The sequence below is a fragment of the Mus caroli genome, unplaced genomic scaffold, assembly GCF_978045245.1.
Source record: "Mus caroli unplaced genomic scaffold, Mus_caroli_1 scaffold_14, whole genome shotgun sequence".
In the NCBI taxonomy this organism is placed as follows: Eukaryota; Metazoa; Chordata; class Mammalia; order Rodentia; family Muridae; genus Mus; species Mus caroli.
This window is the reverse complement of record NW_028227269.1, coordinates 99,545,346-99,569,046: the sequence shown is the minus strand read 5'-3', so window position 1 is coordinate 99,569,046 and position 23,701 is coordinate 99,545,346. Positions and strand designations below refer to the sequence as shown.

General features: G+C 38.8%; 1 protein-coding gene across 2 annotated transcripts in view; it reads right to left on the bottom strand.

Annotated features, from left to right (window-relative positions):
- Positions 1–23,701, bottom strand: part of Catsperb (catsper channel auxiliary subunit beta) — a 190,790-nt gene that overhangs the window by 141,585 nt on the left and 25,504 nt on the right. For both annotated transcript variants that reach the window (XM_085830158.1, XM_085830159.1), the window contains exons 6-7: positions 15,686–15,781; positions 4,450–4,599 (exon numbers count right to left, since the gene is read on the bottom strand). In XM_085830158.1, the coding sequence (XP_085686284.1) occupies positions 4,450–4,599; positions 15,686–15,781 (246 nt within the window). The remainder of the gene's footprint in view (positions 1–4,449; positions 4,600–15,685; positions 15,782–23,701) is intronic.

The following is a 23,701-nucleotide window of genomic DNA, read 5'->3' as shown; positions in this document are numbered from 1 at the left end:
ATATATATAAATTCCAATATGTATTACTTACATGGGATTTATAAGAAGTTTGCAGGCCATCGTCTACCTAGCCTAACAATGTCTATTTACCAATGAAAAGTCCAAGAATCCAGTATTTGTTCATTCCTTAATTCTGGATGCCTCAGGTGGTCTTCAGAATTCTTAAAGAGGTAGGTGTGAGATGGTGTACCATACCAGAAAACTTTGTAGTTTGAACAGGTTCAGAGTCCCCAGCACCCAGGCACCCACCTGAGGTGGTAGGGGGCTCCCTGCTCCCTGTCAGATTCCTGGCCTGGAACATGTGCCATACTTCCTACATACGGAAACGTGACCTGAGGTCACATAGCCCCAGGACAGAGTTCTTCATACTAATAAGGTTTCTAGAGGCCCTGAGGGTTTAGCCAATAAGCTTTCCTTCCCAGATATTCCTTGCTGGAAAAAAAAATCTCTGGCTCACTCTGAGAAGCTGAGATGCATCCAGTTTTCCACGTTGAACAGTAGATAAACAGTGGGGATAAACCGTCTCTTCTATCAAAATCGATGCGGGGAGCATGGAGAAGGCCTTTGCCTACATAACTGTAGATTGCATCTCCCATAGAATGCCGGGCTGCATTTCCTACAACCACTGCAAAGGATAATCACAAGCAAGCTAAGCTGGAGTTCTTCATTTTCCCAGCCTCGGTTTGTTTTAGTCTTTCGCCTGTGGTCCACAACTTTGTTCCAACTCTTCTCGACTCAGCAGCGCCTGGATGCGTTTGGGAACACCTCAGCGTTTGGGAACACCTCAGCGTTTGGGAACACCTCGTCCCTGGTGCATTGCAGCCCACTGACCAGCTCCTGAATCTTCATTCCCAATAACTCTGTGCAATACCCCAGCAGCAACTGGATTTCCGGGAGGCAGTGAACCCCAGCTTTGACCTCTCACATTTTAAAGTGTCTTTCTCCACACCACTGAGTGGTACTTGGTACTTCCCTAAAGTCCAGCACCTGACACCAGTGGTCCAGGGTAAAGGCAGTCAAGAGCTCTCCTCCAGTTGTTTTGCCTCCCAATGGTCTGTTGCACACTCCAGTCACTTGGCAGAACTTGGACCCACAGTTAGGGACCAAGTGAGGGAATGGACTTGCCAGTAACAGCAAGAACATTCAGACAAAGAGCAAATGCTTCATTTTATATGTCCTATATTAAAGCAGCCATCAAAGGGTGTGGCCTAGATTAAAGGTGGTTCTTCCCTACTCAAATGATCTAAACAATAATTGGGTCATGCTATTTCCAATGAAAGAAAAATTTCCCATGGGAATGCCCATCTACTTGGGTTTTAATTAATTGCATATATAGTCAATTTGACAACCAAGAATAGCCATCAAAGAACCTGACCTTTCCTCTCCTCACTTTGCCTCACACTCACTTCCAAAGACACTGGGAGGATGAAGTAGGTCCAGGTTATACCATAACATCTTATGAATGACCTCATTGCCTCCTGTGTCTATTGCGTGGATGTCATGATAGAACATGTAATGCTGACCGTGGCTACTCTACTGAGGTGCATGGAGTGTTGGTGTAGGTAGATGAATAAAGAGAAAGATGTATCAATGGAACAAAGAAAGAAATGGACTGAGTTTTCATCTGGGTTGACATAGTTTCTAGTACAGGGAAAGCAGAGGGAGGCATAACAATGTGATATTGACTAAACTAATTCAACAGAAGAAGACATCTATACTTAGAGGTATGTAGCAGACTCTAAGACATTAGGAAATCATACAAATTAAGAAGTAGACTTCTGTTGATACTCTAAATACATTGATTAAATCTATTAGTATATTAAAAGGTACTCTAGAGAAGTGTTTGTGTGTGTGTGTGTATGGTTTTTTCTCAATCTTATCTCAAGGTTGATCATTTATTCGTTACAGTTAAAGAAGTTTAATTTTGACTGTATTCAGACACAGAAGGAGAAATTATTTCTTGGATTGGTGGCATGAATCTTTAATCCCAGTACAAGACAGGCAGAGGCACATGGATCCTTTTGAGTTTGAAGCCAGCCTGGTCTGCATAGTGAGCTCCAGGCCAGTCACTCCAGCCATCTACCCATTAATATCCTGTCCCCAAACAACAACAAAGAAAGCAAAACCTTCCACTGAAACTACCTACATTTCTTGGAATGCAGCTGCTGGTAGTTTCCTTTGTTTTTTCTTCATTCTTTTACCCTATAGTTTCCTTTATTCTACAGCCTCTTCCTTATTTTTCTTGGTGTGTTCTTTCTTCATAGCAATTACATAGTGTCTTTGTTGCAGGACACGTGTGGTAAAAGGAGAATGAATGTTGGGAGCTTTTGATCTAGCCTTCTTTCCTTCATTGTTTATAAAGGCTTTAGTCAGTAAATTGAGGGAAGCCATCTTCTTTAGAGAGATTGAAAAGCAAATATCCTCTACTAAGTCTCTTGCCCCACAAGTGACAAAGTAACAGTATCTATCAGTCCAATAAAGCAATCTCTCTCCCTCCCTTCCACCCCCATTCTCTTCTCTTTCTCTCCTTCCCCAATATACCCCCAATCTGACATCACTTGGATTAGCGTCCACATAGCATCCCTAAAGAAACTTACACATTATGCCTTCAGATGTCCTTGACTTATAACATGAATGACCCTTACTCAATAGCAGCCACACTATGCACTGGGTCAAGACACCTTTCTCAAGTAGAAAACCTTGTCATTCTGACAATATACTCTTTCACTCTTCATCTAAACTTCAGTAAGCAGCTTTTGCACCATGCACTTCTCATAGGAAGTATGAAAATTGTACTCATTGTCTACTTTGATGAGTTTCAAAACCTGGTGACTGGGAAGGAGACATTCAGCTTTATCTTGACACAGCCAAGACCAAACCCTACTTTGAAGCTGAGACTTGCACTTTCATACCTAGGCCTCAAGAAGGGAGAGGCTAGAGGATAAGTTAAAGATTGATCATTCCTATGTAGTGAAGCCTACAATCTGTAAATTGCAGGCCTTAGAAAAATTCCAGGTTGACATACATATCCATGACCTGGGAGATCATGTAATGCATTGCCATGGGACAGAATTTCCCGTGCTTGGGAACAGCCTAGATCTTACTCTTAGTACCTCTTTGTTTGCTGTTCAGCTGCATCCTTTCTAACATCCTTGACAGCACCCTGGTACTGTTAAAGATGCCCAATTTTGAATGTATCCAGACACAGAAGGAGAAATTCCCCTTATTTCTTTGAACAGTGTAAAAAAGTACTGAATTTAAGAAGGGGCTCATTGGATCCTTTGACTTACAGTAGTCAGGTTAGAAGTACAGGCCATAGCCTGGGGCTTGTTACTGGAATATGAAATAGGAGACAGTGCTTTGTAAACTTGTAAGTGTTGATAGTGACTCTATCTTCTATTGTTAAAGGTGAATCAAATCTCAGGATGCCTATTTGGGCACTTCAGTAAACAGAAAAATTGTCCAGTGTTGGAAAATCCATACATTTGATGCCAAAAGTGTTGTAAATGAGAGTCTAGAGAAAAACAGCTATTTTTACTGCACATGTCACTAGATATTTAAAAAAAGGTTGAAAATATCTTTTAAATAAATATATAAATAAATAAGCAGTGTCTCCAGAATAACAATGCTGATTTATACATGGCAGAAAAGAAGAAAGACTAGAAGCAATAAAATGTTTCTGTGTGGAGAGCTTTTGGTGCTGCTTCAAGGAAATTGGTAAGAATATTTGACATTGGGCAAGGACAAGGATGTAGATTCAAGTAAAAATATAACTGAGGAATGTGTTCCTTATATCTTGTTCATCTTAATAAGTTCCTGGATACAGTGACCACAGGATTTTTGTTTGTGTTTTTTTGGTTTATTTCTTGACCAAGAACTGACCCTATTCTTTGCATGTATTTAGAATGGTATAAAAGCAGCTTGGAAAAAGAAATAAACTTGCTTCAGTGCTTGCTGGAGTCATGATATTCTGTTGTCTAATTGTCATTTTTCTTTTATCTTCACTCCCTTCTTCAAGACCCTGTTGACTGACTGAGTGAGCTTGGTCATCTCTGGGAATATGCAACAAACTTAGAGAACAGAGGACTAGTTAGTCAGGACAGCTACCTATTTATTGACTGATGGATTTGCTTGCTTGGTTTTTGGAGTAGGGTCTAAAAGAAGGAGCTCAAGTTAACCTTGAACTTAGACGTTTTACCTCAGAGTGCCAAGAAGCTGAGATTATAAGCATATGCTGTCATACCCAGATACGAGTCACCATTCACATGGCAAAGGCCACAACAGAGGAGTATCTCTCCTAGTACATCACACTGGCATGCAAAAGAGGCAAAGTGAAAAACAATTCATTTTACTCTCTGTATGCATTCCATGTGTGCTTCCACTTAAAACCATCCTTAACAACTACAAAACACTGGTTCCTTTTAACATTCAATCAGACTGTAAACTTACCATTAGATGATGGTTTCATTATAAAGCCTATTAAAGCCACATCATTGGCACAGGGGCTCTTTGTCACTTTGATATCTTTCACTTCTGGATATAAATCTTTAACCTCCATTTCTGTAAGCACACGTCCAAGATTCCACTGAAGAATAGGCTCTGTGGAAGACAAATTTAGGAATTTAAATCAAAGCAGAACTCTTGAAACTGGAACACCATTACTTAAAAAAAAAGGGGGGGGGGGAAGGAAAACTAAATAAGGGAAATATTTGATTGTCCAAAAGGTGTAGGTGACACAGTAGAGGTGGGAGAGATAGTTCAGCAGTTGGGAACACTGGCTGCTCTTTCAGCATGCAGAGCAGCTCAATATTGTTTGAAGCTCCAGTTCCAGGACATCCAATGTTCTCTTCTGGTCTCCCAAGGCACCAGTCAGCACACCTGATGCACAGACATGTGTATAGGCAAAACACCCATGAACATATGACATTACATTTTATCAGTTAAAAATTGGTAATTTTTTATTATGAAACGGAGAAAGAATGAAACTCTCTTAATAAGTCTGTGACAAAGTCACACTGCTGAAGAAGATTTAGAATGGGATACATTGCTTAATCCAAACACAGCAAATACATGGTCACATGGTCTGTCATCCCAAATGACAAAAGGAACAGAGCAGGAATATTTACAATTTAGGGACTAGGGTCTGCTTCAAAATGAAACATTTCTCTTTGTTTCTTTTTGCAATCCTATCAAATCAGCAGTAAATAAATTAAAAAGGAGAATAAACCTAGAGTATAAGCAGATGTTATTATCAGTGGCCAAGCGGCTAAAGTCTCAAGAAAAAGGTAGTCATTGGGAATGGATTAACCAAAAAAAAGTAAGCAAATGTAAGACTCTCAGCCAGTCAAAAGATGAATATCAGCTCACATGGTCAGGGTCTTTCCTATGGCAAAGTAGATGTTCCTGGAAGTGGTGTTTTGTTTTGTTTTGTTTTGTTTTGTTTTGTTTTGTTTTGTTTTGTTTTGTTTTGTTTTGTTTTGTTGTGTTGTGTTGTGTTGTGTTGTGTTTTATTTTAATTCCTCTGCTTTGATTTTTGCTAAGCTCTGACTCAAAAGTTTCTACTTTTCACCATATCTGTTCTTTCCTGTCTGAGAAGCACTCCACGCAATGCTAGAAGGAGTAGGACTCTCCCTGGACCTCAGTGCAGCTGAGTGTCACTGGAACTCAAGACTCATAATGTACTCTTACTCAGCAGGCTGGAGTAGGTAAGGATACTCTTTGACAGATAATTGTTACGGTTTTAAAACTTAGAAATCTGACATGGATATGAAAATGGTTAAAGTTAAGGCAAATTTAACATATAGAAAGGTTTTTTCTTCTTTTGTAAAGGAACACTGAAAACATTTTAAACAAACTAAGATATTTAAAAACTCCAGAAGAATAAAAAACATTTCCTCTTTTGAAAATAATCAGAGACAAGAGAAACAGAAAAGTACAAAAGTATCCCAGGGCGACTTGAAAGAATACTGCTGTGTGATTTGAAAACAGTCAAAGCACTTCTAACAACAGAGACACCAAGAAATCAGTTCTTAGTTGTTTATATTCTACAACATGGTTCTATCTCCTCAAACTGACGGAGTCAACTGCAGGCCCAAACACCTTAGGAAGCTCCCCTCTCCCCCCAATTTTGTGTAAAGGAAGACAAGCAGTTGTATTTCTCTCTTTTGGTGATATTGTGCAGTCTAGCTACAGGCAGGAAGGAGGAAAGCTATGGCAGCTACAAGAATTCAACAGCAGGAAGTTGCTTTAGACGTCTGAGGAGCTTGAGCTGAAGAACTGGTTTCTAGGCTGTAGAGTATTTGCAAGCCATTCAAACCAGACCATAGAGAATAAGAAAGTTTGATTTACTGCCTCCTTCCTTAAGGTAAAAGCTGCTTGGGGTCAGAGGCTGTATTTTAAGTAGTCTTACAGGAACTGATGTGTTAGTAACCTAAGCTGCAGGTGAGCTGAGAACTGATGTGGAAAATTGATCTGACTGACAGAGGGCAAGTTGGCCATCATTGGGAAGAGAGGCCCCCTTGGTCTTGCAAACTTTCTATGCCTCAGTACGGGGAAATGCCAGGGCCAAGAAGTGGGAGTGGGCGGGTAGGGGAGTGGGTGGGGGAGGGTCTGGGGGACTTTTGGGATAGCATTGGAAATGTAAATGAAGAAAATACCTAATTAAAAAAAAAAGAAAGCTGTATATAAAAAAAAGAATTGTACACTGACATTTGTTGGCATTTACCACCTTTTAACTGCAGTGGAACTGACTTGTTTATGGTAAAGATCATTCCTGAAGATTGTCTGCTTTTTGTCCATCTTAGGGTTTTATTGTTGTGAAGAGACAATATGACCATAACAACACTTGTAAAGGAAAATGGCTAATACTTTCAGAGGTTTGTCATCGTGGGGCAAGCATGGCAGCCTGCAAGCAGACATGGTGATGGAGGAGCCAAGAGTTCTATGTCTTGCCCGGCATGGTGGTGCACACCTTTAGTCCCAGCACTTGGGAGGCAGAGACAGGTGGATTTCTGAGTTCGAGGCCAGCCTTGTCTACAAAGTGAGTTCCAGGACAGCCAGGGTTTCAGAGAAACCCTGTCTTGAAAAACCAAAACAAACAAACAAACAAAAAAAAGAGTTCTATGTCTTGACTGAACACAGCAGGGAATGAGTGTGTCATTGAGTGGAGCTTGAGTGTATATAAGACCTCAGAGCCCGCCTCCATAGTGACACACTTCATCCACACCTATTCCAACACTGCCACACCTCCTAACAGTGCCATTTCCTATGAACCAATCATTCAAACACAGGAGTGTCTGGGGCCATTCCTATTCTAACGCTGTAACCCTTCATCTGCCTTGTGCACAGTTTCCACTACCGAGGCTCTCCAGTTGTTCTGATGGGAAAGGCAACTCTGTTTCTGGAACAGGAAAACAAAAATAAGAAAACTAGAGAGTGATTAAGGTTTGACAACTGCTAAAGTAAGAGCTAGAGAAGTGGTCAATGTGAAGGTCACTGTTGACCTGTGATTAAAAAGCAGTTTGTGTGTAGGAGGTACAATTTAATGCCTGACTTGGGGTTTACTGTAGTGCTGATGAGATATGAAGCAGTAAGAGGATCGTTATGCATCCCTTTGTGTTCAGTGGTGAAAAAACTCTAAGAACCATGCCCTCACCTTTTCCTTGACTCTTCCTTCCTTTTGTTGCCTCATGTCTCTAACTTGCAGCAACTGATACTGCTCTACTTGATTGTTCCATAGCTATGGAGGATTCATACTTGGTGCTCCCATTTCCTTCACCCCTGGTCGTCAGGAATCCCATCTGTTCTACTTACAAAGTGTCATATTTGAGCCTGCTACTGCTCAACTACTGAACTCCATGTTCCACAGCCTGAGGTTTACAGACACCTCTTGGTTGTAATGATGCAACAGCCATCAGTCATGGCATTTCCTCCACTCCTGTCATCTTTCCCCAGAGTCAGGTCCCTGCCTGACAAGCAACTGACACTGGGACCTTTTCTAAACATAAGTCAGAATTTACTTATGTTTAGAAAATACTCAATATACTCAATTCATGCAATTTTGTTATAGCTCATGAAATTCCGCAATCCCTGGCAAACTTTACAAACTCAGGACACACCAACCCATGCCATCATTTTCTGTGCTTCAGCAAGAAGTGGAGGGACTCTGACCCATCAAGCATGCAAACTTGGTACTGGCATGCCTTGCCCTTCTTCCCTATTTCCTTTGCTTTGTTAAAAACCAGTAGATTGCATTCCTAAAACAGTCACCAAGATCTATTCCCTTATTGGCTACTTCCCCCTCGTGAGTTCTAGGTATCACACTTTTAAAGTCCAGAATAACCCCACCCCCTTCGGTTCACCTAAGTAGCATGCTCAATCAAAATACACCACTATATCACAGCCCATTCTAACACACACCTCCCCTTTCTTTGCTTCTTTGAGATTACACCCATAAGGTCATTGGCTGCTGTTTTTCTTCCTGAGTCAGGAAGCAGCCACTTAAACTTTTCTTCCTGCATTAATAAAGTTTCTCTCTGTAAAACCAGGTGTTTGGATGTGATTTGTGCTTATTGTGCAGTCCTAGAGAACCCCCAATGTTCAGGAATTTCCAAGGAAGAGTCCTTTCAGATCAAACAGACCAATCCTATTTCTGCAATTGTCATAGTATTTCTGATGTCTCAGCAACTGTAAACATGAAACATTAATGCAGTATACCTCAGTATGTCAGATTTCAGTTTCTAATAATTGAAAAGATTTTATATAGGTATTTTAATGCTTAAAATTAGCACGTTACCCAAATATTAAAATCCCAACACCAGTACTACAATTACCAATTACATTACCTTTTCTTAATTTTTAGAAAGCATGAACAAAGTAAACAGGGTGCAATATTTTGTCAGTTTAATATTAGCTATATTTTTTAAGGCTTCTCACCCAGGCACTCACACATGAAAGTAAAGTCATGAAAGTAAAGTCTTCAACCACTGAACTACATATACCCTTAGTGGCAAGTATTTTAATTTTGTTTCAGTAAATAAAAACAGTATAGATGCTATTTAATATTTGTCTGCTTTTTTCTATAGTCCCATACCCAAGCTATAATCAAATACATAAAATGTTTGAGTGTGTGTGTGTGCATGCGTGTAAAGAACATAATGCAACTTGGGTGTCACTCCTTAAGCACTGTCTACCTGTCCTGTTAGACAGATTTTCATGAGCCCGAGGTTCTCAATTAGCCTAAGTTGGCCAGCTAGTGAGTCTGAGAAATCCACCTCAGTTCTGGAATTAAAACTCCATTTCACAACAGCCAAATTATTAGGTTAGTTAAGGCTCAAATTTAGATTGTCATCCTTGAAAAGCACTTCAATATTTGAACTATTTACCCTAGTCCATGTTATTGCATTTTATGTTTTTTACTACTCTCTATGCTTGCATGAAGAATTTAGAGCACTGCTTTCTTTGTATGACTTTTGAAGTTTAATTATGGTATTTTTCTAATTGTTAAAGATTCAATTAATTTTACTCTTCTTTTTCTTCTTCTTCTTCTTCTCCTCCTTCTTTTCTTCTCCTTCTCTTTCTTCTTCTTCTTCTTCTTCTTCTTCTTCTTCTTCTTCTTCTTCTTCTTCTTCTTCTTCTTCTTCTTCTTCTTCTTCTTTTCTCCTTCTCCTTCTCCTCCTCCTTCTCCTCCTTTTCTCCTTCTCCTTATTCTTCTTCCTCCTCCTCCCCATCCTCCTCCTCCTCCTTCTTCTTCTGTTTTTTTTGTTTGTTTGTTTGGTTGGTTGGTTGGTTTTTGGTTTTTTATAGACAGGGTTTCTCTGTGTAGCCCTGGCTGTCCTGGAACTCACTTTGTAGACCAGGCTGGCCTCGAATCCAGAAATCTGCCTGCCTCTGCCTTCCAAGTGCTGGGATTAAAGGTGTGTGCCACCACTGCCCAGCTCTCCAGCCCTTCTTACTCATTTCTTTTAGAAAACAAAATCACCGTCTTATATTGCAGACATGACGCAGGAGGAGCTTCAGTGGGCAGGTGAGTATCTTGGAGATGGTTCACTCTTCTGCTCAGCTGTTATGGGTATACCTTGGAGAGGCACAGCCCCAATGCCTTCATCTCCAGATTGCTTCTTGCTGCTGCTGTGCCTCCGCATGTTTGTCATTACCATATTTCTCATCTATCTAGCATGGTGTGATTGAGCATGGGGAGACCTTCACTTCCTATAATCTGGTGTGATTGTCTCTTGGGAGATAGGCACCCTATTGGACAATTTTCCTGCAAGTCAATATGAAGATGAACTTTCTTAAAATAATATCATTCAGATGAACTAATGATTTTACAGAATTCCTGATTTGACTTAAGTAGTTTAGAAAGTTAGGGTAGTTGATAGAAAGTTTAAAGTTATGGTTTAAGTTGTTCTGCCAGAAAGCTCTAATAAAATTAGAATCAAGGATAAAGTGCTCTCTCCTTGTAGAATATTAAGGGCTACATAGGTTAGGAAAAGAGTATAGTGAGCTTTATTGCCTTGCAAGCACATAATTGTATTTGGGACAAAAAAAAAGGCTTGGTAAAAGTTAATGATCAAAGAAAATATTTCATTCAAGGTTGGGACTGAGTTCTAGGTTCTTGTGGTCTAGGGATGTGACCACAGGTTTCACTGTGCACCATGAAAAGATGGTGTTATGAATAAAGAATAAATCATTCTATTATAAGGATAGATAATAGTTGATTAGCCAGTTTATCTGAACAAGACTTCAAATATAAAACATGAGATGTTGATCTCTTTCTTGCTAGATACAAATTGTCATCAGCAAAGTATAGGTAAAAAAATGCTTCTATGCACCAGCTTATTTATACATTATTGATGACAAAAGAATTATTGCTTTGGATGAACTTGTGCAAAGTTAGATGGAAAACATTTAGTTAGGCTTGAGATGTAAAAGAAGAATCCATAACCAAAAATCCTGTTGTAATTTCCTTTTGTGTAATGACTTCAAACTGTTTTTGAAGAATATGGTTTTTGTGGTGACTGGTTTTAAAGAATATGTAATTTCTGGCTATGAGGCTTTTTCTTACATGTAGAACTTTGTCTTAGATGATATATAAAGGCTAAGAGAAAAAATAAAATTTTCAAGCTTTATCATTGGAGCTTTTCTCCATCTATCCAATATGTCTGCATCTGTCTGTGTGTGTGTCTTTCTGTACATATGTACAGAAATGTATGTATAGTATGTATCCATATATACATGGTATATATAGGTGGAGCTTGTTTTGCTTCATCTATTCAGTGTGTGTGTTTGTGTGTTTGTGTGTTTATTCTTCTTTTCTCCTTTCCTTCTCATCACCCTTCAAGGAGTTTACAGTGTTCAGAGAGTTTCCTGCCAGTCACAGGGAGTGCTATCCTCATTGAATCAAGATTTATTCATTCAGAGAAAAGTCTGGTGGGTGATGAATTACTTACTCCAGACTCAACTCTCTGCAGTTTACCTGACCTGTCAAATCTGGCCTTCCACACTTGTATTCTATGAATATGATTTGTGCCTATGTTTGTAGAGAGGCAGTATGGGCATGTACAGTGTTGAGTTCTCCTCTTTCATCATGGGTTCTAGGATTTAAATTCATGTTGTCAAGTTTGTGGAACAATTATTGTCTTAGTTAGGGTTTTACTGCTGTGAACAGACACTATGACCAAGGCAACTCTTATAAGGACAACATAGCTTACAGGTTCAGAGGTTCAGTCCATTGCCATCAAGGCAGAAACATGGCAGCATCCAAGCAGGCATGGTGCAGGAGGAGCTGAGAGTTCTACATCTTCATCTGAAGGCTGCTATAAGAATACCCACTTCCAAGTAGCTAGGACTAAGGTTTAAAAGCCCATACCACACACCTATCCCAACAAGGCCATACCTCCTAATAGTGCCACTCTCTGGCCCAAGCATATACAAACCATCACAAGTACTTTTACTGGTTGAACCATCTCACCAGTCCTCATATTCATTTTTTTAAAAAAATTGTGTGTGGTGTGCATGTGTATATGTATTGGTGTATACGTAGATACACATAAATACATAGGTGCACATGCACAAGGAGGCTCACTGTTGATATTGGGCATTTTTCTTTGCTCCCCAGTTTATTTATTGAGGCAGGATCAATCTTTTCTCAAATCTGAAAACCTGCTGCTCCCAAGCTCTGGCTAGTCTAGCTAACTAGCTTGCATTTGGCCTCTGTCTTTGTCTCCCTGGTATAATTAATTAAAGGCAATTGCCACAGCTGCTCAGGTTTTGTGTGTGTCCTGTGAATCTGCACTCCAGTCCCCAAACTTTTGCAGGCAGTGCTTTATCCACTGAACAATCAATCTCCCAAGCCCTTTCCTACTCTACTTTGCAACTTGATCTTTTCATTCAATTTCTCTGAGTTTAGTTATCTCTCTGATATGTGCTTACTTTTGGACTTGAGTGGCACATACCTGTATGCTTTTGTTCCTCTTCTTATTTATAGACACTTATATTGTTTCCAACTCTTTCTTATCACAAACAACACTGCATTAAAAATGATGAACAGGTCTCTCAGGCTTATAACATATTCCTTGAGAATCACTCTCAATTCTCATTGGAGTTTGTAATTATGGTGAAAGGCTTTCTAAAACTACAGTTGCCTGTCATATCTATAGAGACAGATTTTAATTTGTGTATGTATAATGGAGGCTAATGTTAAATCATTACTCTTTGTAGATCTACCCAAGAATTTCTTCCAAAAAATGTAATTTTATATATTTTTATTCTTCAATCTAAATGGGATTATATCAGATTATTATTAACACCAGAAAAAGAGTAATGCAATGAAAAGAGAGAGAACTGAAGGAATATTTACATCTTACACTAACTACAGTGCTACAGATGATCAATGAAATTTGGGCTAGGCATGGTGACACATGTCTTTAATTCCAGTAACTTAGGAAAGAGGCAGGTGGGTTTCTGTAAGTTTGAGGCAGACATATCTACGAGGTACATTCCAGACCTAATGGAACACACTACTACATCTCAGAAAAATATTAAGCTATCTGTTTCATGTCGATCAAATAGAAGCCTATGCTTTTATTACACACAGTGTTCATGAGCTTAAAACAGCAAACTTTTAAAAAAATATTTATTTATTTTATTATTTATTTGTTTATTTTTATGTGCATTGGTGTTTTGCCCACATGTATGTCTGTGTGAGATCCCCCGGACCTGGGGTTACTGATAGCTGTGATCTGGCATGTGAATGCTGGGAATTGAACCTGAGTGCTCTGGAAAAAAAAAAAAAAAAAAACAGCTAGTACTCTTAACCACACTGAGACACATCTCCAACCTCTACACCAGCTAACTTTTATTCATACCAATCAGTTATCCTACTGGTTATGATGGCACCTGACACTTGAGAGGCTGAGGCAAGAAGGTGGTAACTTCAAGACAGACCGAGCTACATAGTAAGATCTTGTCTTGAAAAAGAAGAGCAAGAAAAGTTTCAACTGTTCTGACTAAAACTGAACAAGATGTTTGCCGTTGTTCCTCATTTTAAAAATTGCAGTGTGTGTGCTGGTGCTATAGTTCAGTGGTAAAGCACTTGCTGACAATGCTTAGGTCTTCTAGGCCTAGGTTCCACCCTTAGCACTGAAAGGAAGAAAAGAAACATGACACCAACCAACCAATCCAACAATCTACCCACCAGAATTGTGTTTGTGAGCAATGAACACTAAGATTCAGATCAAATATATAAAAACATAACTTTATACAGGCACTGCTTAGAATGACCCCATAGATATCACATATAAATAAAACTTTTCAATTCAGTGTGAAGACTGCTATTAAAAATTACTATTGACTAAACCACCAACCAAAGAGTACACATGGAGGGACCTATGGCTCCAGCCATATATGTAGCAGAGGATGACCTTGTGGGACATCAATGGGAGGAGAGACCCTTGGTCTTATGAATGCCCCAGTGTAGGGGAATGACAGGACAGGGAAGTGGGAGTGGGTGAGTTGGTGAGCAGGGGAAGGGGAGATGGAATAGGGGAGTTTCAGAGGGGAAACAAGGAAAGGGGATAACATTTGAAATGTAAGTGAAGAAAATATCTAATAAAAATTACCTATTAACATATATACATACATCATACATACATACACACATCACACATATATCATATACATACCTATGTTATATACATAAAATACATAAACACACAGACACACACATGATCCAGGTGCAGTTCTCAGCATCCACATGGAGTCTCACAGCTATTTATAACTCCAGTTCCAGGTGTTCAAACATGTCAGGAGCTAACAAGCTCAAAACTAGCACGTAATAGTCCTGAGGTGAGACTGCCTTGGATTAATTATCCATAACATATTTGTTACCATCGGCAAGGCCCAGAAAATTCATTTTAGGAAATATTCCTGCTATCAATATGTGTTTCTTGTTATTATTAAGATTATATCACAATTACTAGGTATTAGTCTCCTCTTTTGAGCAGATCTCTACAGAACTATGAAGATATACTGTCATATAGTGATGCTATTTAGACAAGAAGATGATTTCTTTATCCTTTAAGATGACCCTATAAGAATTACTAAATTTATAGTAATTATTAAGCTCTTTTAATCACAGTGTTATTAAGTCCTTTCTGATAGTTCAAACTGCAGAACTCGGTCAGTTTCCAAGTGTCACCAGTTAATTGCTTCTGATAGTAAGCAGGGTACTATCAGAATAACAGGGCATGAATATTGAGCCAGATAACTACTCCTAATGGGTGAGCATGGAAACATTCTCTGTTGTAAATTCCTTATTTGATTTATGATTGAATTTATGTGTAAACTTGTGAGGAACTTTTTACCAGGTGATCATGTATTATGAAAGATGTATAAGTGCTAAAGACAAAGAGAATTAGCTTGCCCTTTTTTTTATTAGAGAACGTTTATAGGAAACATTTGACAACTTAGAAATATACACTAAAATCGCTTTTCAAAGTGTCCCCTTTCCTTCCTGCAACTTCAGCAGCAGGCTGAAAGTTAGAGCTGTGCCATTCCTGCAGTTAGAACAAAGGCTACTTTATCTCTTGCTGTTTGAGGATGAGGTGCTAAATGCCAGAGACTGTAGTTTCTGGCCTTAGAGAAACAGAGAGGAACACAGAAGATAGCTATAGTAGCAAAGCAACTTAGACTTAGATAAGTAAATTTTTTATTATTATACAGCAACCCTAAATATCTCATAAGTCAAAGTCTTATCCTCATATCTTATAAGACAAAGTCTTACTCCTGTTGAAACTCTCCTCCCTCTGCTGCCTCTAGAGGAACCGAGAAGAAGAAAGCAGGCCTGCCAAGGCTGGCCCCCAGAACAAAAACCTCTTTGGTTTGAGCTCCCTACATGGTACACTTGCATATATGTACACAACACAATCACACACAGAAAATAATAATAAATACCTTTTTTTAAAGTACTAGAAAACAGACCACTAGCACAGTAAAATATTATTCAAATAAAATTCATCCCAGAGATTCAAATATATTTATAATTTGAATATATTTTCAAATATACATTATAAATTAGATATAAAAGCAATGGTCCTGGCCTCTGGGACTTGGCACTATGAGTTAATCATCAAAGTGTGTTAAAAGAGTATGTGAATGACATTCTACCTTATATGTTGATATTTACCTCGGACAAGATCCAATAAGGTCCCCTCAGTATCATAAATGTTTAATCCTTCATGCATTGTGATCTTTATCATCCACTGTTCTACAGCTGCAATGTCTAAAAATAAAAGATAAATAACTTTTTATATGTCATGTTGGTGAAACTGGAAGCCATGTGAACATTACTCTTTTAAAATCATTTTGACTATACGAATGTGTCAAATTTCACACATTTTTCTGCAAACATTTTTTCAGGTAAAATAATATATAAGCATGAAATTATTTTACTACTGTAACAATGTTTTTGATGCTAATAAGTTTAGATGATAATTTCTCTCTTATAACTATGGCAAGGAAAGAAATTCATAACCCCTTTGTTAAGGGGTATAATATTATTTTAGAATACCTGTCAGAGAAATGCACAGGACCTGTGGCTGTGGCAATGCTGAATTTGACAAAACGGGTAAGGAGGAGTTAACAGCAACTCTCACCAAACTAGTCCCCAAAACTGAAGTAGAGGGGTTACTTCTAAACACATTCTACCAGCCAGTGTTATCCTGATACCAAACCAATAAAAACAGATCATAAGGAGAAAACATGTGTTTTGGTCAGTGCCAGCCCCATGCCACCTTGGGCTCAAACTCAGTGGATGGTCCACTTTCCACACCACAGGTGCCCTCCCACACCCAGGATCTTAGGATCACTGGTGAGTGGAATGCAACATCTGTTCCAAAACAACCAGGAGTGGCCTGTGTGAGCAGGAACAGGGACACAGGAAACCCACCTGACCAGTGGCTGGGGTTCTTTCCAGACATCATCAGCCCCAGGGCATCTTGGGCATGAACTAGTCAGATGGTCCCACAGCCCCCAGAGGACTCTCCACCCTGCAGGCACCCTAGCACACCCAGGATCTTAGGATCACTGAGGAGAGTCGGCCTTCAGAGAGGGTTTTAACTCCAGGACTCAGGTGAGAGCACCATCTTGTACCCTGGTCTTTCAGAGACCAGTACAGTCAGGAGAGTGCTTCGGCCATAGAAGCAACAGAGGTTCTTGGTCAGGGTCCCTTCGTGTCTTCATCTTCAGGAGGCAGATCTGAGCTCCAGACCTCTGTGCATCTTCCCTGCAACAGGAGAGCTTGCCTGCAGGGAGTGCTCTAACCAATGGGACTCAGGAGAGAGTTGGACTCCCAGGAGGGCTGACAGAGGCTAACAGAGTCACAGGAGGAACAGGCGACAGCCAGAGACAGCTAGAACATCTAACACCAGAGATTACCAGATGGCAAAAGGCAAACATAAGAATCTTACTAACAGAAATCAAGGCCACTCAGCATCATCAGAACCCAAAATACCCACCACAGTGAGTCCTGGATACCCCAACACACCTGAAAAGTAAGATTCAGATTTAAAATAATATCTCATGATGCTGGTAGAGGATTTTAAGAAGGGCATTAATAACTCACTTAAAGAAATACAGGAGAACACTGCTAAACATGTAGAAGACCTTAAAGAGGAAACACAGAAATCCCTTAAAGGATTACAGGAAAACACAACCAAACAGATGATGGAATTGAACAAAACCATCCAAGATCTAAAAATGGAAATAGAAACAATAAATAAAACCCAAAGGGAGAGAATTCTGGAGATAGAAATCCTAGGAAAGAAATTTGGAACCATAGATACGAGCATCAGCAAGAGAATACAAGAGATGGAAGAGAAAAATCTCAAGTGCAGAAGATTCCATAGAAAACATAGACACAACAATCAAAGAAAATGCAAAACCCAAAAAGATCCAGGAAATCCAGGACACAATGAGAAGACCAAATCTAAGGATTATAGGTAGATATGAGAATGAAGATTTTCAACTTAAAGGGCCAGCAAATATCTTCAACAAAATTATAGAAGGAAAGTTCCCTAACCCAAAGAAAGAGATGCCCATGAGCATAAAAGAAGCCTACAGAACTCAAAATAGTTTGGACCAGAAAAGAAATTCCTCCAGACACATAATAATCAGAACAAGTGCACCAAATAAAGATAGAATATTAAAAGCAGTAAGGGAAAAAGGTCAAGTAACATATAAAGGCAGTCCTATTAGAATTACACCAGACTTCTCACCAGGGACTATGAAAGCCATAAGATCCTGGAAAGATATATACAGACCCTAAGAGAACACAAATGCCAGCCGAGGCTACTATACCCAGCAAAACTCTCAATTACCATAAATAGAGAAACCAAAGTATTCCATGACAAAACCAAATTCACACAATATCTTTCCATGAATCCAGCCCTTCAAAGGATAATAAATGGAAAACTCCATCACAAGGAGGGAAATTATGCCCCAGAAAAAGCAAGAAAGTAATCCTTCAACAAACCTACAAGGAGATAGCCACAAGAACAGAATGCCAACTCTAACAACAAAAGTAACAGGAAGCAACAATAACTTTTCCTTAATATCTCTTAATATCAATGGACTCACTTCCTCAATTAAAAGACATAGTCTACCAGACTAGCTACATAAACATGACCAAACGTTTTCTGAATACAGGGAACCCACCTCATGGAAAAAGACAGACACTACCTCAGAGTAAAAACTGGAAAACAATTTTCCAAGGAAATGGTCTGAAGAAACAAGCTGGAGTAGCTATTTTAATATAGAATAAAATCGACTTCCAACCCAAAGTTATCAAAAAAGACAAGGGGGGCACTTCATACTCATCAAAGGTGGAATATTAAATAGAATATTAAAAGCTGTAAGGGAAAAATGTCAAGTAACATATAAAGGCAGGCTTTTATCAAAGATAAAGTTCCAAGATGAACTCTCAATTCTGAATATCTATGCTCCAAAGGCAAGGACATCCACATTCATTAAGGAAACTCTAGTAAAGCTCAAAGCACACATTGCACCTCACACAATAACAGTGGGAGACTTCAACACCCCACTCTCATCAATGAACAGATCCTGGAAACAGAAACTAGACAGAGACACAGTGAAACTAACAGAAGTTATGAAAGAAATGGACTTAACAAATATCTACAGAACATTTTACACTAAAACAAAAGGATAGATCTTCTTCTCAGAACCTCATGGTACCTTCTCCAAAACTCCAAAATTAAACTCCATATAATTAATTGGTCACAAAATAGGCCTCAAAAGATAGAAAAATATTGAAATTATCCCATGCATATTAGATCACAACAGACTAAGGCTGATCCTCAATAACAACATAAATAATAGAAACCCAACATTGACGTGGTAGCTGAACAACAATCTACTCAATAATACCTTGGTCAAGGAAGAAATAAAAAAGAAATTAAAGACATTTTAGAGTTTAATGAAAATGAAGCCACAACATACCCAAACTTATGCGACACAATGAATGCATTTCTAAGTGCAAAACTCATAGCTCTGAGTGCCACCAAAAAGAAAGGAGAGAGCATACACTATCAGCTTGACAGAGCACCTAAAAGCTCTAGAACAAAAGGAAGCAAATTCACCCAAGAGGAGTAGAAGTCAGGACATAATCAAATTTAGAGTTGAAATCAACCAAGTGGAAACAAAAAGAACTATACAAAGAATCAACCAAACCAGGAACTGATTCTTTGAAAAGATCAACAAGATAGATAGATCCTTAGCCAGATTAACTAGAGGGCACAGGGACAGTATCCTAATTAACAGAATCAGAAATGAAAATGGAGACATAACAACAGAACCTGAGGAAATCCAAAACATCATCAGATCCTACTACAAAGGGCTATACTCAACAAAACTAGAATATCTTGACAAAATGGGCAATTTCCTAGACAGATACCAGGTACCAAAGTTAAATCAGGATCAGATTAACGAGCTAAACAGTCTCATTTTCCCTAAAGAAATAGAAGCGGTCATTAATAGTCTCCCAATCAAAAAAAGCCCAGGACCAGATGGGTTTAGTGCAGAGTTCTATCAGACCTTCAAAGAAGTCCTAATTCCAATTCTTCTCAAATTATTCCACAAAATAGAAACAGAAGGTACTCTACCCAATTCATTCTATGGAGCCACAATTACTCTGATACCTAAACCACATAAAGACCCAACAAAGAAAGAGAATTTCAGACCAATTTCCCTTGTGAATATCGATGCAAAAATACTCAATAAAATCCTTCCAAAGGGAATCCAAAAACACATCAAAATGATCATCCATCATGATCAAGTAGGCTTCATCCCAGGGATGCAGGGATGATTTAATATATGGAAATCCATCAACGTAATCCACTGTTATACAGACTCAAAGACAAAGCCTACATGATCATCTCATTAGATGCTGAGAAAGCACTTGACAAAATCCAACACCCCTTCATGATAAAAGTCTTGGAAAGATCAGTAATTCAAGGCCCATACCTAAATATAATAAAAGCAATATACAGCAAACCAGTAGCCAACATCAAAATAAATGTAGAGAAACTTGAAGCAATCCCACTAAAATCAGGGAGTAGACAAGGCTGCCCACTTTCTCCATACCTATTCAATATAGTACTTGATGTTCTAGCCAGAGCAATTAGACAAAAAAAGGAGTTCAAGGGGATACAAATTGGAAAGGAAGACATAAAAATATCACTATTTGCCAATGGCATGATAGTATATATAAGTGACCCTAAAAATTCCACCAGAGAACTCCTAAATCTGATAAACAACTCCAGTGAAATAGCTTGATATAAAATTATCTCAAACAAATCAGTGGCCTTCCTCTACACAAAGGATAAACAGGCTGAGAAAGAAATTAGGGAAACAACATCCTTCACAATAATCACAAATAATATAAAAAACCTTGATGTGACTCTAAGGAAGTAAAAGATCTGTTTGATAAGAACTTCAGTCTCAGAAACAAACAAATTGAAGAAGACTTCAGAAAATGGAAATATCTCCCATGCTCATGGATTAGTCCGATTAATATAGTCAAAATTATTATCTTGCCAAAAGCAATCTTCAGATTCATTGCAATCCCCATCAAAATTCCAACTTGATTCTTCACAGAGTTAGAAGTGGCAATTTGAAAATTCATCTGAAAAAAAAATTAACTCACACACACAAAAAAAAAGAAAGAAAAGAAAAGAAAAGAAAAGAAAAGAAAAGAAAAGAAAAGAAAAGAAAAGAAAAGAAAAGAAAAGAAAAGAAAATTCATTTGGAGTAAGAAAAAGACCTAGGATAGCAAAAACTATTCTCATCAACAAAGGATCCTCTGGCGGAATCACCATGCCTGACTTCAAGCTGTACTACAAAGCAACTGTGATAAAAACTGCATGGTACTGGTACAGCTACAGACAGGTAGATAAACGGAATAGAATTGAAGACTCAGAAATGAACCCACACACCTATATGGTCACTTGATCTTTGACAAAGGAGCTAAAACCATCCAGTGGAAAAAAGACAGCATTTTCCACAAATGGTGCTCGTTTAACTGGCAGTCATCATGTACAAGAATTCGAATTGATCCATTCTTATCTCCTTGTACAAAGCTCAAATCTATGTGAATCAAGGAACTCCACATAAAACCAGAGACACTAAAACTTAAAGAGGAGAAAGTGGGGGAAAACCTCAAAGATATGGGCACAGGGGAAATATTCCTGAATAGAACAGCAATGACTTGTGCTGTAAAGATCGAGAATTGACAAATGTGATCTCATAAATTTGCAAAGCTTCTGTAAGGCAAAAGACACTGTCAATAAGACAAAAAGGCCACCAACAGATTGGGAAAGGTTTTTTTTCCCAATCCTAAATCTGATAGGGGACTAATATCCAATATATACAAAGAACTCAAGAAGCTGATTTGTGGAAAATCAAATAACCCAATTAAAAACTGGGGTACAGAGCTAAACAAAGAATTCTCTACTGAGGAATACTGAATGGCTGAGAAGTACCTGAAAAAAATGTTCAACATCCTTAATTATCAGAGAAGTGCAAATCAAAACAACCCTGACATCCCACCTCACACCAGTCAGAATAGCTAAGATTAAAAGTCAGGTGACAGCAGATGCTGGCGAGGATATGGTAAAAGAGGAACACTCCATTGTTGTTGGGATTGAAAGCTGGTACAACCACTCTGAAAATCAGTCTGGTGGTTCTTTAGAAAATTGGACACAGTACTATTGGAAGATCCAGTAATACCTCTCCTGGGCTTATACCCAGAAGATATTCCAACTTATAATAAGGGCACATGATCCACTATGTTCATTGCAGTCTTATTTATAATAGCCAGAAGCTGGACTAACCCAGATGTCCCTCAACAGAGGAATGGATACAGAAAATGTGGTACATTTGGACAATGGAGTACTACTCAGCTATTAAAAAGAATAAATTTATGATATTCTTAGGCAAATGGATGGATCTGGAGGATATCATCCTGAGTGAGGCAACCCAATCAAAAAAGAACAAACATGATATGCACTCACTGATAAGGGAATATTAATCCAGAAACTTAGAAAACCCAAGATACAATTTGCAAAACACATGAAACTCAAGAAGAAGGAAGACCAAAGTGTAAATATGCCACTCCTTCTTAGAATGGGGATCAAAAGACCCATGGAAGGAGTTACAGAGACAAAGTTCAGAGCTGAGACAGAAGGAAGAACCATCCAGAGACTGCCCCACCCAGGGATCCATCTCATAAACTACCACCAAACCCAGACACTATTGCACATGCCAGCAAGATTTTGCTGAAAGGACCCTGGCATAGCTCTGTCATGAGGCTATGCCAGTGCCTGGCAAATACAGAAGTGGATGCTTACAGTCATCTATTGGATTGAACACAGGGAATGAAAAGAGAACAAGTTAAAAAAACTAATAAAATTAAATTAAAAAAATAAAACAATCTTTAAAAATACTGCAAAAGATAAGTTAGTGGAATACTATAAGATGATTCGTCATGGGATTCATAGTTCAGTAAGAAGAGGGCAAACAGTCTGGTGTAATTCTGATAGGCCTGCCTTTATATGTTACTTGACCTTTCTCCCTTGCTGCTTTTAATATTCTATCTTTATTTAGTGCATTTGTTGTTCTGATTATTATGTGTCGGGAGGAATTTCTTTTCTGGTCCAGTCTATTTGGAGTTCTGTAGGCTTCTTGTATGATCATGGGCATCTCTTTCTTTAGGTTTGGGAAGTTTTCTAAAATTTTTTTGAAGATATTTGCTGGCCCTTTAAGTTGAAAATCTTCTGTCTCATCAACTCCTATTATCCGTAGGTTAATCCCCATCAAAATTCCAACTCAATTCTTCAACGAATTAGAAAGAGCAATCTGCAAATTCATCTGGAATAACAAAAAAACCTAGGATAGCAAAAACTCTTCTCAAGGATAAAAGAACCTCTGGTGGAATCACCATGCCTGACCTAAAGCTTTACTACAGAGCAATTGTGATAAAAACTGCATGGTACTGGTACAGTGACAGACAAGTAGACCAATGGAATGGGGGAGAGGGGGGAGGGTATGGGGGACTTTTGGGATAGCATTGGAAATGTAATTGAGGAAAATACGTAATAAAATATATTTTTAAAAAAAGGAAGAAAAAAATAAAATAAAATAAAAAAAGAAGAAGAAGAGGGCAAACATGAGGAGGATTTTCCTAACCAAGTTTGAGACCCCTGTCCCAACCCATACACCAGCTGTGATCCTGCAGAGCTCAGCATATATGGGATCTCTCCTGCCCTGCTGGACCCCTATCTCTCTTCTGGTCTGTACCTTCAACTGCATTTAGGGCAGGTTGGCACTGCCACCAACCCAGATTTGCCTGCCTTCCAGAAGGCCTGCTCTAACCAGAGACACAGAATTTCCCATGCCCTGTGAGGCCTGCTCCAATCCAGGACACCAAGGCCAAATACCACCAGAGACAACCAGAATTTGAAAGGCAAACACAAGAACATAATCAACAGAAGTCAATGCCATTTGTCACAATCAGTACCCAACTTTTTTACTACAGCAAGTCCCAGAGAAACTAACAGACATGGAAAGCAAGAATCTGATCTGCAATCCAACCCCATGAAGATGATAAAAACCTTTAAAAAGTATATAA